At 54.8% G+C, this 18,725-nt stretch overlaps 1 protein-coding gene across 1 annotated transcript; it reads left to right on the plus strand.

Moving 5' to 3' along the window:
* Nucleotides 1–249: 249 nt before the first annotated feature.
* On the plus strand, nucleotides 250–17,809 carry CNTNAP1 (contactin associated protein 1; the record flags this gene model as incomplete). Its single annotated transcript, XM_080713823.1, has 24 exons — nucleotides 250–398; nucleotides 1,287–1,388; nucleotides 1,479–1,672; nucleotides 2,127–2,274; nucleotides 2,355–2,558; nucleotides 2,999–3,183; nucleotides 3,607–3,750; nucleotides 4,378–4,642; nucleotides 5,578–5,727; nucleotides 5,995–6,166; nucleotides 7,815–7,921; nucleotides 8,045–8,164; nucleotides 9,708–9,911; nucleotides 10,115–10,271; nucleotides 10,355–10,482; nucleotides 10,998–11,183; nucleotides 11,627–11,848; nucleotides 12,137–12,376; nucleotides 14,255–14,608; nucleotides 14,771–14,898; nucleotides 15,199–15,292; nucleotides 15,477–15,722; nucleotides 15,822–15,869; nucleotides 17,508–17,809. Exons 1-24 carry the CDS (start codon nucleotides 332–334, stop codon nucleotides 17,807–17,809), a joined length of 4,167 nt encoding a protein of 1,388 aa, XP_080569949.1. The 5' UTR covers nucleotides 250–331.
* Nucleotides 17,810–18,725: the final 916 nt, after the last annotated feature.

Here is an 18,725-nt window from a genome sequence, read left to right on the forward strand (position 1 = left end):
GCGCGGGGTCCGGGAAAAAGCGCGTGCCAGGAGGGAGGCTGGGGAAGGGGGGAGGTGAGAGGAGAGAGGGTGGAAAGGAGACAGAGAAGAACAGAGACCCAGGAACAGCGAAAGAGGAGAGAGAGAGAGAGAGAGAGAGAGAGAGAGAGAGAGAGGAGAGAGAGAGAGATTGGGGGAGAAAGGAGAGAGGGGAAGGGCGGTTACGAAGGCAAGAAGAGTCAGTGGTCTACTGCGAATCCCAGGAGGAGAGCTTGGAGCCCGAGCCAGAACTGGAGCCCTAGCGGGAGCCGGGCACAGGGAGGCGGCCGCCAGGGGCGGTCAGCCCTGCATCATGCGTCTCCAGCTCTTCGGCATTCTGCTCGCCGCCGCGGTCTCCGGAGCTCGGGGCTGGGGCTACTGTGAGTGCTGGGCTCCGAGGCGGGTGGGGTTGGGCCCAGGAGTGCAGAAGCTGCGGGGCGGGTCCCACTCCGCATTGCGGCGGGGTGGTCGCAGGTCCTTCCTTCCCTGCCGGCGCGCGCCCGCTCGCTCCATCTTTCACAGCCTCTCCCCCGCGCTCCGCAATGCAGCTCTGAGATCGCTGCGCGCGCCCGGAGCTGGGGCTGGGCTCCGAGCCGAGGATGGAGTCAACCCAGGCTCCGCTTTGGGGCTGGAATCCAAGCGGGAGCCGGTGTCTGGGTTTGAGGTTAGGGTTGGGCAAGTGTGATACTGGTAACCAGGCTAGGGGGTAAGGTTTTGACGGGGGTTGGGGCTAGACTTTGGAGCGCGTGCTGGGGCTAGGGTTTGTGGCTGGGGCTGGGGTTTTGTGGCTGGGGCTGGGTTTTATGGCTGAGGTCCAAGCAGGAGTTGGTGAACCTGACTGAGGCTAATTGAGGCTAAGGCCGGACAAGGAGCTAGTGATGGTGTTCGGACTGGGTCGGGAGCAAGGTCTGGATTTGGGGTTGGTGGTGGTTTTGGGGGCTGAGTAGAATTTATGCTAAGGCTGGGGCTGGATTGGTGGGTCACTGATTTAGATTCCGGAAGGTGAGTTTGGGGGTTGCGTTGGGGGAATACTGAAATAGGGCAAAAAGACTGTGCTGGGGAGGGTTTAGCAGAAGGGTTCCCTTAGGAGAAGGCAGCCTCCGCTGAGCGCGCAGCTGTTGCCGCAGCCCAACCTGAGTGGATGGCAGTAAGGTAGGGCTCGCTCTGCCGCTGGGGGGCAGAGAAGAGGGAACTTTAGCCGCTCAACGGATCCAGCCTTGGGAACAGCCCCAGAGGGGCCAGGGCTAAGTTCATTTTCCCCACCCCAGACGGCTGCGACGAAGAGCTGGTGGGGCCCCTGTACGCTCGGTCCCTGGGTGCCTCCTCCTACTATGGGCTCTTCACCACGGCGCGCTTTGCCCGGTTACACGGTGAGCGCCCTGCACCTTGACGGGGTGGGGGAATCCGAGGGCTGGGGGGAGAGAGGTAGTGGGTGGTAAAAGCCCTTGCCCCTTCTGTAGGCATAAGTGGATGGTCGCCCCGGATTGGGGACCCGAATCCCTGGCTCCAGATAGACCTAATGAAGAAGCACCGGATCCGAGCTGTGGCCACACAAGGCTCCTTTAATTCTTGGGACTGGGTCACGCGTTATATGCTACTCTACGGCGACCGTGTGGATAGCTGGACTCCGTTCTACCAGCAGGGGCACAACGCGGTATTCCAGGCGCCCGGGCGGGCGCACTCGGGGAGCCCCCTCTGCAGAGGGCCCTGGGTGGGGCGCTAGCCCGAAGGGGGAGGGGACAGTGGCGAGAGGGCACAAGATGGGGAGCCTCGATTCTGCTCTTGGCACTGAGTTCAAAGGGACTGTCAGCTTACCATGTTGCAAGGTATTCTCCGATCCAAGGGTTTACCCACTTCAGGGTCAAACCTGGGAGAGCTTCCTGAAGGAGATGACATTTGGTTTGAGCTTCGGGGAAATAACAGGACGGTGGGTGAGGACACACTGAGATGGGTGAACTGTGTACATCCGCGAAGGCTAGGGGAGGTCGAGGAGTGTCTGCTCTCAGGGGAGTCGCAATTGGCAAGGTGTGAAAGCCCCTGGCCGGGAGGCCGCGGAGAGGCTAAGCAGAGGGCGGGGACGTGCTTACTACTCTCTCCCGCTCCCGCAGACCTTCTTCGGGAACGTGAACGAGTCCGCCGTGGTGCGCCACGACCTGCACTACCACTTCACGGCGCGCTACATCCGCATCGTGCCCCTGGCCTGGAACCCGCGCGGCAAGATCGGCCTGCGGCTCGGCCTCTACGGCTGCCCTTACAGTAAGGGTGCGGGGTCGCGGAGGGAGCCCGGGAGACAGGCGGCTCCGGGGTCCCCGGCCCACCTACTGTACTTTGTGCAGAGTCGGACATACTCTATTTTGACGGCGACGATGCCATCTCCTACCGCTTCCCGCGAGGGGTCAGCCGAAGCCTGTGGGACGTGTTCGCCTTCAGCTTCAAGACCGAGGAGAAGGACGGGCTTCTGCTGCATGCAGAGGGCGCCCAGGGTGACTACGTGACGCTCGAGCTGCAGGGGGCGCACCTGCTGCTGCACATGAGCCTGGGTGAGCCCCGGGACTCGCAAGCTTTCCCACCGCGGCCCTCCCCGCGCCTCAGGCACCTGCGGTCGCGGGTCGGCCCCTGCTTTACTATCTGCACCAAACTGCCCTCTTCTTAACTCGGTGCTGGCTAGACTCTGGCCTCGTCAGGAGAACTGAATGCTAGCCTCAGCTCTACCGTTTACCAGCTGCGTGACCAGGCACCTCCCGGAGGAGCCTCGTAAGCACACACAAAGGAGCTATTATTTTGTATCTCATTAATGTTTCATAGCACCTGCGAAATGAGATAGAAAAACAAAAAGCTATAGTGCCCTGAATTTTTCAGATAAGAGGCTCAGGAGAGGTTGCACAGTCACCAATGGCGGATGCTGCACCCCGAGCTCCCGGCCCTGCCTGCCAGGGGGGTTCTCTCCCCGTGATCGTGCACTCTGTCCGCCCGCCCTCAGGCAGCAGCCCCATCCAGCCAAGGCCGGGCCACACCACGGTGAGCGCAGGCGGTGTGCTCAACGACCAGCACTGGCACTACGTGCGGGTGGACCGATATGGGCGGGAAGCCAACCTCACCCTCGACGGCTACGTGCAGCGCTTCATCCTCAATGGCGACTTTGAAAGGCTGAACCTGGACACGGAGGTGAGCCCGGAAGGAGATGCGTGGATGCTGGCAGGGTGCTGTGGGTGCGGTACTGTCTCCCGGAGGTAAGACTTAGCTTTCTGGAATATGTTAGCGGCCTGGCGTTTTGGTTTTGTGTTACGGCTATTGGCATATGGGCTCCTGGGCCCCACCTCAGAACGGCTTAGCTGGGATATAGAATCCAGATAGTTTGGGATCAGGTAAGGTAGGAAAACTGCCCCCTTGGGTCTCCCCGCCATTCTGTGGATTTGATAAAGACCCTGGCCCCATCTGAGATACCGAAGAATCTCAGATTGATGGACTTGCTCAATTAATGGACTTGCTCAATTTGCAGTGGACTCAGGGCTCAAACCCAAGTCCGGGGGAACGTGTGTTTAGAGCCTTTTCTAAAGCCCTGCATGCTCTCCTCCATTCCTCCTGCAGATGTTCATTGGGGGTCTGGTGGGCGCGGCGCAGAAGAACCTCGCCTATCGGCATAACTTCCGCGGCTGCATGGAGAACGTCATCTTCAACCGGGTCAACATCGCGGACCTGGCCGTGCGGCGCCATTCCCGGATCACCTTTGAGGCCAGTGGGCAGGAGGTCTGGGAGGGAAAGCAGAGAGGTGGAGCAGGAGGAGGACTTGAGGATCAGATAGAAGCTGAGGATTCTCCTCGAGTTGGGGGGTATCGCGATTCACAGGAGGTGCCATGCCGTCCACCCTCCTAGATTAAAGAAGCCTGGTCGGATCCAGTCACCTCTGTAGCTAATAGATGAAGGGAAAAAAAGAGGTGCAGAGGCAGGGAGTGACTGGCCCGAAGGGTCAGTTACACAATGGCGGACTCGAACTCAGGGCCCCTTTGATAGCCTCTCCCAATGGCCTCGGATCATGTACGCATGCGCGGCTGTCGGGAAGCCATGAGTGGGGAGCAGGACTTGGGGCGCGAAATTACGCTTCACGGAGAAGGGAAGAAGGAAGCAGTCGCTTTGCAGACAGTAGATGAGCAGTGGAGAGCTAGCAAGAGAGCAGAGAGCCGAGAATCCCGCGGGCTGACTGTTTGGGCCCCCCTCCATAGGTGGACATATTTGGGGGGCGAAGGGTCATGTTGGGAGGTCTTAGTGCCAGAACCAAGGTCAAAACTCAGTTCCCAGAAGAGGCACAAGCGGGTGCACGGGTTAGCTAGCGGGTGCTGATGTCCTCACTTTCGCCCCTAGGGTAAGGTGGCGTTCCGCTGTCTGGACCCGGTTCCGCACCCTGTCAACTTCGGAGGCCCTCACAACTTCATTCAAGTGCCGGGTTTCCCGCGCCGCGGCCGCCTGGCAGTCTCCTTTCGCTTCCGCACCTGGGACCTCACCGGGCTGCTCCTTTTCTCTAGCTTGGGGGACGGGCTGGGCCACGTGGAGCTGATGCTGAGCGAAGGGCAGGTCAACGTGTCCATTGCGCAGAGCGGAGGCCGCAAGAAGCTTCAGTTCGCTGCTGGTGAGGGGCCTGGGGGACCAGGCACAGCGAGCTAGGGAAGGGGAGAGGCGCTGCGGGGAGGCTGCAGGCCCAGACCGAGGCCTTTGCCTATGGGAGAGGAGAGGGAGTGAAGGTGTGTGTGTGTGTGTGTGTGTGTGTGTGTGTGTGTGTGTGTGTGTGTGTGCGCGTGTGTTGTGTAGGTGGGTTGGGAACCAGAGTCCCAGGCCTGAGAAAAGGTGGGAATGGCTGAAGGCAGATCCCAGGGGCTAAAGGTTCTGGAAGAATCAGAAGACTGAGCCTTCCGGTGTTCTCCAGGTTTAGGGGGACCCTGGAGATGTTCCTTATTTATTTCTCACTTGGCAGACTCTGTGTGAGTTGCTGGGGTTATGGATAGTGAAGAGAGGCATCCTGAAATATCACTGCTTAAGCCAGGCCCAGTGGCCCATGCCTGTAACCCCAGTACTTGGGAGGCTGAGATAGGAGGATGGCAAGTTCTAGGCTAGCCTCAGTAACTTAGTAAGACTTTGTTTCAAAACCAAATGTGAGCCGGGCTTGTAATCCCAGTGCTTGGGAGGCTGAGACAGGAGGATCGCACGGATTCGAAGCCAGCCTCCGCTACTCAGTGAGGCTTCCAGCAACTTAGTGAGACCCTGTTTCCAAATAAAATATAAAAAAGGTCTGGGAGTATAGCCTGGAGGTAGAAAGCCTCTGGGTTCCACCCCCAGTACCACCAAAAAAAAAAAAAAAAAAAAAAAAAAAACCCGAAAAAACAAATGTGGCTTGGAGGTAAAATGTCCCTAGGTTCAACCCCCAGCACACACACCCCTTAGTGCAAGAATAACCAGGTCACACCGTCTGCTGTTAGGACACACAGTGAGGCTGCTGCTTCCCCATGCAAGACCTCCTCCTGCTCTGGATACTTCTTCCCCACCCCACACTCCCCTTTGCTTGTCCAGGGTACCGCCTGAATGATGGCTTTTGGCACGAGGTGAATTTTGTGGCGCAGGAAAACCATGCAGTCATCAGCATTGATGATGTGGAGGGAGCCGAGGTCAGAGTCTCATACCCGTTGCTGATCCGTACAGGCACCTCGTACTTCTTTGGGGGTAAGTGGGGTCAACTTGGCCAGACCCCCAGCCTTTGGGAGGGAATGCCCCATGTAAAAGTCCACACAGATGGGGCCTCATGGAGAGTTTTTAGGGATCAGGCTCTCTCTCTTTCACCTTGGGGGATGTGGGGGCTCATGGGGAATGGAAGGTCATTTGGTTCGAGTTCTCTTTCTGCCTTTATGTCTGGCTCCCTCTTGACATCTTCCTGAGGGAGGGTCTCTGGAATCTCCCCTGGGGAGGGCCTCACGGGGGTGGTTGCTCCAGGTTGTCCCAAACCAGCCAGTCGATGGGGCTGCCACTCCAACCAGACGGCATTCCATGGCTGCATGGAGCTGCTGAAGGTGGATGGTCAACTGGTCAACCTGACTCTGGTGGAGTTCCGGCGGCTGGGCAGCTTTGCTGAGGTCCTCTTTGACACATGTGGCATCACTGACAGGTATCTAGAAGCCCCTGTCCCTAACAAGAGGCAGCCCCCCTGCTCAATAATATCCCTTCTCCTTGTCTCATCTTCCTGGTCCCCTGGCCTGGGGAAGGATTCCTCCTTGACCTCTCACTTCCTTTAAAATGACACATGAGCTGGGCGTGGTGGCGCAGGCTTGTAATTCAGCATTTGGGAGGCCGAGACAGGAGGATCTCAGTTAGTGGACAGCCTCAGCTTCTTAGTGAGGCCCTTTGCAACTCAGTGAGACCTTGTTTAAAAATAAAGAATAAAAAATCGGGTTGGGGGTGTACCTCGGCGGTAAAATGCCTCTGGGTTCCATCCCCAGTACAGAATAAATAAATAAATAAATAAATAAATAAATAAATAAATAAATAAATAAAAAGTAAAATGACACATGAGCCGGGCGGGGTGGCGCACACTTGTAATTCAAGTACTTGGGAGGATGAGACAGGAGGAAGAATAAAAAATAGAGCTGGGGCCGGGCATGGTGGTGCATGCTTGTAATCTCAGCATTTGGGAGGCGGAGACCCAAGGATCGCGGTTTGTGGACAGCCTCAGCTCCTTAGCGAGGCCCTTCACGACTCAGTGAGATTCAGTTTCTAAAAATAAAAAGACTAAAAAATAGGGCTGAGGTGTAGCTCGGAGGTACAATGCCCCTGGGTTCTACCTCTAGTACCGAAAAAAAAAATTATATATATATATATATATATATATATATATATATATATATATATATATATATATATATATATATATATGGCTGGGGATGTAGCTCAAAGGTTGAATGCCCCTGGGCTCAATCTCCAGTATCATAAAAAAATAAAAAATAAAAAAGAGACATGAGCCAGGTATATATATATATAGCTGGGGATGTAGCTCAAAGGTTGAATGCCCCTGGGCTCAATCCCCAGTATCATAAAAAAATAAAAAATAAAAAAGAGACATGAGCCAGGTACGGTGGTGCACACTTGTAATCTCAGTACTTGGGAGGCTGAGATAGGAGGATTGCAGGTTCACAACCAGCCTCAGCTACTTAGTGAGGCCCTTACAACTTTGTGAGACCCTGTTTTGGAGCTCAGAGGTAGAACACTCCTAGGTTCAATCCCCAGTACGGTCAAAATTAAAAAAAAAAAAAATGACACGCTTAGCCGGATGTGGTGGCGCACGCTTGTAATCCCCGCGCTTGGGAGCAGGAGACAGGAGGATGGCACAGATTCGAAGCCAGCCTTTGCTGGCTTAAGAGACCCTGTTTCCAAATAAAAAAAGTGTGAAATATAAAATAGGTCAGGGAGTGTAGCCCGGAGGTAGAAGGGTTTCCAGGAACCCCAGTACCACCAAAAAAAAAAAGAAAAAAGAAAAAAGAAAAAAAAGACATGCTTAAAATAAAAATGAAGCATCTGCTTTCTGTCTGAGGACTTTGTGTTGTTTGGGGCAGGGGATGGGGGTAGAGTAACACATTTTTCACTCTTGAGCCCTGAAGACTGTCTAGTAGCCCCTGCATCTGGGCTCACCCCTGGCTGGTTGGTGGGGGTGTCACCCGTGGTCCTGGTGCTCTGGGAACTGGGAATGAAGCCTGCAGGGATCACGTCCCCTCTTGAGTCTCCACTAAGGCCCCTCTCCTTGGTGGTAACCCCTTCCCCAGGTGCAGCCCCAACATGTGTGAGCATGACGGACGTTGCTACCAATCTTGGGACGACTTCATCTGCTACTGCGAGCTGACTGGCTACAAGGGGGAGACCTGCCACCAACGTGAGTCCGAGGTCGTGGGGAGGAGAAGGTTGCTGGAGTCTCCAGGTTGCCAGAGATGGTGGGATTGGCCTTTCTAGTCCGCTAACCCGGCCATTGCTTCTTCCCCACACCACCACCTACCAGCTTTGTACAAGGAATCCTGTGAGGCTTATCGGCTCAGCGGGAAAACTTCTGGAAATTTCACCATTGATCCTGATGGCAGTGGTCCCCTGAAGCCATTTGTAGTGTACTGTGATATCCGAGGTAAGCCGCTCTGAGGGGTGGTGTGAGGGCACCTGACCAGGCAGTAAGGGAAGTGTGGACAGGACGGTGGCACACTTATGTAATAGTACTTGGGAGGCTGAGACAGGAGAATTGCAGGTTTGAGGTCAGCCTCAGCAACTTACAGAGGCCCTCAGCAACTTAGTATGACTTTGTTGTTTTGTGTGGTACTGGGGATGGAACCCAGGGATATTCTGTCTCTGACCTACACCCCTAGTCCTATTTTTTATTCTTTATTTTGAAACAAGGTTTTGCTGAGTTGCAAAGGGCCTCACTAAGTAGCTGAGGCTGTCTGCAAACCCGGATCCTCCTGTCTCAGCCTCCCAAATGCTGGGATTGTAAGCGTGGGACACCTCACCCAGCTTTGTTTGTGTGTGTGTGTGTGTGTGTGTGTGTGTGTGTGGGGTGCTGAGAAGTGAACCTAGAGGCATTCTACCTCCAAGCTATATCCCAGACTGATTTATTTCTTATTTGGTAACAGGGTCTCACTAGATTGATGAGCATCTCACTACTTGCTGAGGCTGTCCTCAAACCTGTGATCCTCCTGCCTCAGCCTCCCAAATACTATGATTACAAGTGTGCGCCACTACACCCGGCTTCGCACGACCTTGTTTTGTTTTATTTTATTTTATTTTATGTTATTTATTTATTTATTTATTTTTTGCGGGTCTGGGGATAGAACCAAGAGGCATTCGACCTCTGAGCTACACCCCCTTGCCCTATTTTTTATTCTTTATTTTTAAACCGGGTCTCACTGAGTTGCAGAGGGCCTAAGTAACTGAGGCTGTCCACGAACAGCGATCCTCCAGTCTGAGCCTCCCGAATGCTGGGATTACAAGTGTGCACCACCACACCCAACTTAGCACAACCTTGTTTTTAAAAAACTAAAATAAAATAGGACTGGGGGTGTAGCTCAGAGGTAGAACGCCTCTGGGTTCAATCTCTAGTAAACACACACGTATATAGGAGAGGGGAAAACAGGGAAGCAGGTGACAGAGTGGGGAGGGGGGACGGGGCAGATGAGATTTAACTGTGGAGGGAGCCAAGAAGGACAAAGGCAAAGGAGGACACTTAAGAGTTTGTAATGTAGCCTTGCAGATAAATTCCAGCTCCCTAGCCGGGCGTGGTGGCGCACGCTTGTAGTCCCCGCGCTTGGGAGGCTGAGACAGGAGGATCGCGCAGGTTCGAAGCCAGCCTCAGCTACTTAGTGAGGCTCTCAGCAACTTAGTGAGACCCTGTTTCCAAATAAAATATAAAAAAGGTCTGGGAGTATAGCCCGGAGGTAGAAGGCCTCTGGGTTCCACCCCCAGTACCACACACACACACACACACACACACACACACACACACACATTCCAGCTCCCTGATCCATTCCAGAAGTCTCATCTCTGGCCTCCAATGTGGAGAGCCCGAGGCTGGGCTTCTCACCACGTGTATTGGTTCTGGGGGCCGAAGCAGTGGTGGAGGTGGGCAGGGAGATGAGATGCTCACATCTAGCCAAAGCTCTGTCCCCTCCCGTCTCCAGAGAACCGAGCGTGGACAGTTGTGCGGCACGACAGGCTGTGGACAACGCGGGTGACAGGTTCCAGCATGGAGCGGCCCTTCCTGGGGGCCGTCCAGTACTGGAACGCGTCCTGGGAGGAAGTCGGCGCCCTGGCCAATGCTTCCCAGCACTGTGAGCAGTGGATCGAGTTCTCCTGCTATAACTCCCGGCTGCTCAACACAGCAGGTTGGGGCTGGGGCCGCGGAGGGCAGGTGCAGGTGCAGGTGCAGGAGCCACAGAAGAGATGGTGGGCCCCTGGGGCAGTGGGACAGGGAGCGAGCGGGCTCCTCTGCAGGAATGAGCAGGGTCTGGGCTGCTTAGAAGGGGGAGAGGAGCCCAGAGGCTGAGGGAGGGGCAGGGCCTGGAAGCTGCCTGCACCTCTTCCCCAGGAGGCTACCCCTACAGCTTTTGGATTGGCCGAAACGAGGAGCAGCACTTCTACTGGGGAGGCTCGCAGCCCGGGATCCAGCGCTGTGCCTGTGGGCTGGACCGGAGCTGTGTGGACCCTGCCCTGCACTGCAACTGCGACGCTGACCAGCCCCAGTGGTGAGGGGCAGGGGACGGGCTTTCAGGACTCCTGGGGGAGCTAGCACCAGGGGCTGAGCCTCCCCCCTCCTGCCTCCCCACAGGAGAACTGACAAGGGGCTGCTGACCTTCGTGGACCACCTGCCCGTCACGCAGGTGGTAGTGGGGGATACCAACCGCTCCAGTTCGGAGGCCCAGTTCTTCCTGAGGCCTCTGCGCTGCTATGGCGACCGTGAGTGCCAGACCCCTTTTGTGCGCCCTCCCAGGGTTGGCTCTCCATCTTCCGAAATCTAGGCTTCCTGACCCACTGGGGCATCTGTAGGCCATCCTGCCAGACACAGCTGCTCTCCTCTGGCCCTCATGCTTATCTTTTTTTTTGGTACTGAGGATGGAACCCAGGGGCATTCGACCTCTGAGCTACACCCCCACCGGCCCTATTTTTTTATTCTTTATTTTGAAACAGGGTCTCACTGAGTCGCAGAGGGCCTCACTAAGTAGCCGAGGCTGTCCGCGAACCGCGATCTTCCTGTCTCAGCCTCCCGAATGCTGGGATCACAAGCGTGCGCCGCCACGCCCGGCGTGACCCTCATCTTTATTGTTCCTCTGCACCTTACTGCTCTTTTATTCTGTAACTTAGTCTCTCTTTGGTCACCCCTAACTTCCCCACTTCCCCTGCCTCCCCAAGGGCCCCGGGATCCTCCACTCCCTGGCCCCCCTGACAAGGCCTTCTTCCCTCTGGTTTTGTAGGAAATTCCTGGAACACCATCTCCTTCCACACGGGGACTGCACTACGCTTCCCCCCAATCCGTGCCAACCACAGCCTGGACGTCTCCTTCTACTTCAGGACGTCTGCTCCCTCGGGTGTCTTCCTCGAGAATAAGGGGGGCCAGTACTGCCAGTGGCGCCGCCCTTACCTGCGAGTGGAGCTCAACAGTGAGCAGGCGGAGCCGGGAGGGGTGAGGGTGGATGAAGGAGATCGGGGAGGCCAGGGTAAGAGACCAGGCAGCAGGGAAAGGGTCGTAGATGACTCTGGGTCCTAGACTTAGCTCTGTCTCGATGCCTGGCTATTCTGATCTGGGGCATTTGCTTTGCCTCGCTGGGCCTTAAGTCCCTTGCTGGAATCCTGAAGTCCAGCTGTGTTTCTAGAAGTCTGAGAGATGGGGCTCGGCGCTGGCTCCAGGGATCTGCAATCTGGGGGGAGACTGAGGGTATGAAGTTTTAATCAATTTATAGGTTAGAACCTGTGGACAAATTGGATGTATATTCAAGGAACTCCTGAGAGGTGAGGAAGAGAGGAGGAGGTACCCGGCCAGGGAGCGTGAGGAATCTTGGAGGTCCGAGCCCTTTCCCCCCCTGCTCTCTGTCGCACTGTCCAGCATCTCGGGATGTGGTCTTCGCCTTTGATGTGGGGAACGGGGACGAGAACCTGACGGTGCACTCTGAGGACTTCGAGTTCAACGACGATGAGTGGCACCTGGTCCGGGCCGAAATCAACGTGAAGCAGGCCCGGCTGCGAGTGGACCACCGGCCCTGGGTGCTGCGGCCCATGCCCCTGCAGACCTACATCTGGCTGGAGTACGACCAGCCCCTCTATGTCGGTGAGCAGCACCCCAGAGGCAGGGGCGGGAGTCTTCTTGACCTTCTCACCTTTCGAGGTCATTCTGTGCTTGAAGCAGTCCCCTGTGCTGCAGAATGAGCCAAGGTCTTACCTTCCCCCAAAGACCCCCCCTTGGCTTCCTGCCCTGCCCAACCCCCCAAACTTATTCCGGTCTCTGGCTCTACAGTTATTGGTGGGGGAGGTACGGAACCCAGGGCTCTTGCACATGCTAAGTACACCCCTGGCGCCTGAGCTACACCCCCAGCCCCTCCACTCATTTCTTGACCAGGATCCGCGGAGCTTAAGAGACGCCCCTTTGTGGGCTGCTTGAGGGCCATGCGTCTGAACGGAGTGACTCTGAACCTGGAGGGCCGTGCCAATGCCTCTGAGGGTACCTCTCCCAACTGCACGGGCCACTGCGCCCACCCCCGATTCCCCTGTTTCCATGGAGGCCGCTGCGTGGAGCGCTACAGCTATTACACGTGTGACTGTGACCTCACGGCTTTTGATGGGCCGTACTGCAACCACGGTCAGTGCTGTGCTGTTGGTTAGAGGGTCAGGGAGCCACGCGGCATGATAGGATGGAGGGAAGGCAAGGAAGACGGGGCAAAAGCAACCTCTGGGAGAATTAGAGCTGTCACTGGGTTCCTGGACTATGGTATGGCGGAGTCAGGCAGTTGAAGATGCTAGGTGGTTCCAAAGTCATAGAGGGGTAGGGAAGGGATGGTAAAGCTAGCTGGAGTTAAAAGAATGTTAAAAGAATGCTCAGTGCTGGGCGTGGTGGCACACACTTGTAATCCCCACGCTTGGGAGGCTGAGACAGGAGGATCGCACAGGTTCGAAGCCAGCCTCAGCTACTTAGTGAGCCTCTCAGCAACTTAGTGAGACCCTGTTTCCAAATAAAGTATAAAATAGGTCTGGGAGTATAGCCCAGAGGTAGAAAGCCCCTGGGTTCCACCCCAAGAACCACCAAAAAAAAAAAAAAAAAAGCTCAAAAAGTATTGAGCATCCAGGCATGGCAGTACAGCACACCTGTGATCTCGGTATGTGGGAGGCTGCAGATACAAGGATCACAGGTTTGAGGACAGCCTCAGCTATTTAGTGAGACCCCATTTCAAAATCAAACACAAGCCGGGTGTAGTAGTGCATGATTATAATCCCAGGACTTGGAAGGCTGAGACAGAGGATCCCAGATTCAAAACCAGCCTCAACAACTTTGCAATTTAGTGAGACCTTGTTTAAAAAATAAATAGGGCTGAAGCAGTAAATTCCAGCATTTGGGAGGCTGAGACAGGAGAATCCACGTTCGGGGCCAGCCTCAGCCACCGAGTGGGGCCCTTAGCAACTCAGTGAGACCCTGTTTCAAAATAAAGGATATAAAAAATAGGGCTGGAGGTGGAGCTTGGAGGTAGAATGCCCCTTAGTTCCATCCCCAGTACCTCAAAATAAATAAATAAATAAATAAATAAATAAATATAATAAAATAGGGCTGAGGTGTAGCTTAAAGGTAGAGCACCCTTGGGTTCAATCCTCAGTACCCAAAAGAAAAAAAAATCACTGAGCAGGTGTAACTTCTCCATCTTCCTACTTCCACTAAAATAACACAGATTCCTTACATCACATTGATTTGTGGCTACACGATGCACTTCTTTGCCATTTCCTGTTTGACAATTGCTGCAGTCCCCAAACATGTCTACTACCAGGCTCTTGGTTAAAGCAAGACTTGACATTCAGCATAGCAAGATTCTGCACAGATACCCAGCCTGCATCCCCCCAGGGGGACACGTGGGTAGGTGGGCTACTGATGGAAGAAGATGGTGCACTAAGCACATCTGGGGACTTAGGGGCCGACAGAAGACTTCTGGTCTTGGTTTGCGAGTGTGAGTTGTGGTGTATTAACTGGGTGGATCCGGGATATCTCAGTTCTAATCTGGGCTGTCCACTTACTGTCTGTCCTGGGAGAAGTCACTACCCATCTCTGGGTCTCAGTTTCCCCACATCTAACATGCAGGGTCAAACTAGATGATCTCTCAAAAGTTTCTCATGGCAAGGTGGGCATGGTGGGTCGTGCCTGTAATCAGAGTACTTGGGAGGGTGAGATAGGAGGATTGCAGGTTCAAGGCCAGCACATACTAGCTCAGTGAGACCCTGTCTCAAAATAAAAAAATGTAAAGGGCTGAGGGTATAGCTTGGAGGTCATGCCTCTGTGTACCAAAACAAAAAGTTTCTTTGTGTTTAAGATTCCGTCCTGTGATAGAGGGCCTTGAGGGGACCTAAAAGTAAATGAAGGGTTTTGATAGTGGTGGCAGAAGCTGAGGGCACCTCGGGGTGTGTGGGGATGACTATTAACCTTCTGAGTTTGGGATGAGGAGTCTGGGAGCCCTGACTTCACCACCTCTGCCTTCAGACATCGGCGGTTTCTTTGAGCCCGGCACCTGGATGCGCTATAATCTACAGTCGGCACTGCGCTCCGCGGCCCGGGAGTTCTCCCACATGCTGAGCCGGCCAGTGCCAGGCTACGAGCCGGGCTACATCCCTGGTTACGACACCCCTGGTTACGTGCCTGGCTACCACGGCCCCGGGTACCGCCTGCCTGACTACCCGCGGCCTGGTCGGCCTGTGCCGGGGTACCGGGGACCCGTCTACAACGTGACGGGAGAGGAGGTCTCCTTCAGCTTCAGCACCAGCTCCGCCCCCGCCGTCCTGCTCTATGTCAGCTCCTTTGTGCGTGACTACATGGCTGTGCTCATCAAGGAAGACGGTAAGCCCCCAGGCTCTCCTCCCTGACTCCAGAAACCCCCACCCAGGCGTCCTCACCTCCTGTAGCTGTGGTTTCACTAATACCAGGACCCAAGTGCTCGGAGAAGATGGGGTTGGGGGAAGATGAGAGAAGACCCCATGATTCTCCTCCCCATCCCAACAGGGACCCTGCAGCTGCGCTACCAGCTGGGTACCAGTCCCTACGTGTACCAGCTAACCACGCGGCCAGTCACGGATGGCCAGCCCCACAGCGTCAACATCACCAGGGTCTACCGCCACCTCTTCATCCAGGTATGTGGGGAGGGAGGTGGAGAGGCTGGTCAGCCTCGTGATCTCTGTTCTGGCACCCCAGAAAATGTCACATGCCGGACATGTGTGGAGCACATTCCCCTGTAGAGGGTTTTCATGTGTAGCACGTCACGTGTCCTTCACATCAGCTCTGCGAGGTAGACCTGGTGGGCTCGGGTTCTTACCTCCCGCGTCTGGGCCTGGGGGGTTGCCCACCTCGCGCAGCTCCAGTTTGGGCAGCATCAGAGGTGGCCTGTGGCCGGGCTGCGCCGTCCTCCCTCCTCACTGCCCCTCCCGCCTCAGGTGGACTACTTCCCTCTGACGGAGCAGAAGTTCTCCCTGCTGGTGGACAGCCAGCTGGACTCACCCAAGGCCTTGTATCTAGGGCGTGTGATGGGTAAGCTGTGGCTGAGGACGAGATGGGCGAGGAGCCGTAGAAGGCCCTGGAGGAGAGGATGGAGCTAGGAATGGTGGTAGTGAGCGGGCTGAGGAAGATAAGTGGGAGATGGGTGGAGAAGATGGGGTAAAGCTTTTGGGGGTGGCCCAAGGCCCAACTTTTTCTGGGCTTACTTTTCCCTCAGAGACAGGTGTCATTGACCCAGAGATCCAGCGTTACAACACCCCCGGCTTCTCGGGCTGCCTGTCTGGTGTTCGATTCAACAATGTGGCTCCTCTCAAGACCCACTTCCGAGCTCCTCGGCCCATGACCGAGGAGCTAGCGGAGGCCCTTCGGGTTCAGGGAGAACTGTCTGAATCCAACTGCGGAGCTATGCCACGGCTCGTCTCAGAGGTGCCGCCTGAGCTCGATCCCTGGTATCTGCCCCCAGGTACACGCAGAAAGAAGAGGGAAAGGAGGGACGACAGGGAGGGGAAATGATTCTCAACCCAGAGGAGAGGCCTCCTCACTGGTGCTTTCTCCTCTTTAGACTTCCTGTATTACCACGATGATGGATGGGTTGCCATACTTCTAGGCTGTGAGTAACACTGACAACTACCCTGACCTCCCCAAACCACCCTGCCTACAGCCCCTCCCTGCCCATCCCAAGGCTGAGGGGTGGCAAAGGCGTGGTGCATGATGGTACAAAGGGTGAGACGGGCTATGGTGACAGTGGTATATAATTGAGCTTTCAAATTTTCCCTCCCCCCCTGTGGTACTGGGGATTGAACCCAGGGGCATTCTACCTCCAAGCTACACCTACAGCCCGATTTTATTATTTTTATTTTTAAATTATTATTATTTTTTGTGGGTCTGGGGATGGAACCCAGGGGCATTTGACCTCCGAGCTACACCCCCAGCCCTATTTTTTATTCTTTATTTTGAAACAGGGTCCCACTAAGTTGCAGAGGGCCTCACTAAGTAGTAGCTGAGGCTGTCCACAAACCGCGATCCTCTGGTCTCAGCCTCCCAAATGCTCGGATTACAAGCGTGTGCCACCACACCCGGTTTTTACTTTTTGTTTTGAAACAGGTTTTTGTTAGGTTGCTGGGAGCCTGGCTAGGTTGCTGAGAGCCTTGCTAAATTGCTGAGGCTGGTCTCGAACCACTTGCGATTCTCCTGTCTCAGCCTCCCAAGTACTGGGGTTATGGTTGCATGCCACCATACCCAGCTGAGGTGGGAATTTTTACTATTGAGGATGCCATACTTTTTTTTTTTTTTTTTTTGCGGTTCTGGTGATAGAACCCAAGGGCATTCTACCTCCAAGCTACATCCCCAGCCTTTTTTTTTTTTAAATTCTTTATTTTTAAACAAGTCTCATTAAGTTGCAGAGGGCCTCACTAAGTAGCTGAGGCTATCCTCAATCCTGTAATCCTCCTGTCTCAGCTTCCCAAGTACTGGGATTCCAAGCGTGTGCCACCACACCTGGCTAGAATGCCATGCATTTTAGTGTATTTAAACGAAATATTAAAATACAGCTATAGCTGGGCATGGTGGTACACGCTTGTAATCCCAATGCTTGGGAGGCTGAGACAGAAGGATAGCAGGTTCGCGGCCAGCTTCATCTACTTAAGAGGCCCTCTTCAAATTAGTAAGACCCTGTTTTTTTTTTTTTTTTTGGTGGTACTGGGGTTCCTGGAAGCCCTTCTACCTACGGGCTACACTCCCAGACCTTTTTTTTAAAATTTTGGAAACAGGGTCTCCTAAGCCAGCACGCGCGGCTGGCTTTGAACCTGCGGGATCCTCCTGTCTCTGCCTCCCAAGCGCGGGGATTACAAGCGTGCGCCACCATGCCCGGCGACCTGTTGTTTTTTTTTTTAAAAAAAAAAAGAATAAAAAATAGGGCTGGGGGTGTAGCTTGGAGGTAGGATGTCTCTAGGTTCAGTCCCCAGTACCACACACACATGCAACTATAGCTAAAAAAAAAAAAAATCAAGAAATACAGGTACAGTAACGTCCAGAGAGATGTAACTACAGGGATGTGAACAGAAAATATTAGAAATAGAAGTTGGCAGGGAATGAGCCAAGAGCTCAGATCTACCAGACACAGGAATCACTCCGTGTGATCACACAGCTGACATGAATGCTTTTGGCCAAAAGTATACATGCATGTGTGTCTCTGTGCATAGGTGAATCCTCAAGGTCTCCCCTGAACTGTTCCTTTTTTTCTGTCTAGTTCTGGTGGCCTTCCTGCTGCTGGGGCTGGTGGGAATGTTGGTGCTCCTTTATCTGCAAAACCATCGCTACAAGGGCTCCTACCACACCAATGAGCCCAAGGCCACTCATGACTACCATGCTGGCGGCAAACCTCCCATACCTACTTCGGGAGGTCCGGCCCCAGCCCCGGCCCCTGCCCCAACACCAGCTCCAGCCCCTGCCCCAGCCCCAGCCCCAGCCCCAGCCCCTGCCCCTGCCCCTGGCCCAGGGCCCCGGGACCAGAATCTACCCCAGATCCTGGAGGAGTCCAGGTCTGAATGAATCAGAAGGGATTCAGGGACCAAGTTCCCCTCCTCTGGATCCCCCAATCCCTGCCTCTCCCCCACCCTATCAGGGACATCTGGCTCCTCTTAGCTGGCTCTGCTCATCCAGAGGGTACCCCTCCTGCCAAGTTAGGTGGGCAGAGCTACAGATGGGACCAAAGGGAGTGGCCAAGCCTCACTGCCTAAACCAATGCCCTGCTCCTCCGTTCCCCCGGGCTCCTGGCTTTTTGCCTGCCCCCAAAGAGAAGCCTCATGGAGTCGAGATTGGCCCTTCCTGCCATCTCTGTCCCAGTCGCTGCCAGGGATTAAGGACAGAGTGTAGGGAGATTAACTGCCTCCCTTCCGTGTACATCAACGGGGACAGATGTGTGGAACCACAGGGCTGTACAGGGCATGGGGGGAGGAGGCTGCTAAAACACATCCCCAGCCTCCCCCCGGCCCTGTGGGGCATCTTCCATCTGCTTCCCTCGGCTGGGGGGTGAGGGAGGGCCCCACCGCTGTCCCTCATCCCCCCTTTTGTTTTTTACAGAGACTAAGAGGCCTCATTTTAGCACCTTAGTACCTCCGCTGCTTCACGCGCTTTAGCCAAAGCCATAAAAACCCCTGCAACCAATGTAGACTAACGCAGACACCCTGCCTAGCCCGCCCGCTGCTCTGCTTCCCTCTTCCACGATATGCAATAGCCTTGGTGCCTGCACAGGCTCGGCCCCCCCAGTGCATGAGGAGCCTTCCTTCCTCCGCTCACAGATGCTGCTTTGTTTGCCCAGGAGGTCATATTCTTTATATATATATTTTTTGTTGCACAGTCTCTCGCTAGAGAAACTCTATATATTATTCTAATTTTTTAAATTATGTTTATACATAAAAGAAAAACTCAGTCGGCTGTCCTGTCCTGTGCTGTGCTGTGCCGTGCC

The sequence above is a fragment of the Muscardinus avellanarius genome (genome assembly GCF_963383645.1).
Source record: "Muscardinus avellanarius genome assembly, chromosome: 16".
In the NCBI taxonomy this organism is placed as follows: Eukaryota; Metazoa; Chordata; class Mammalia; order Rodentia; family Gliridae; genus Muscardinus; species Muscardinus avellanarius.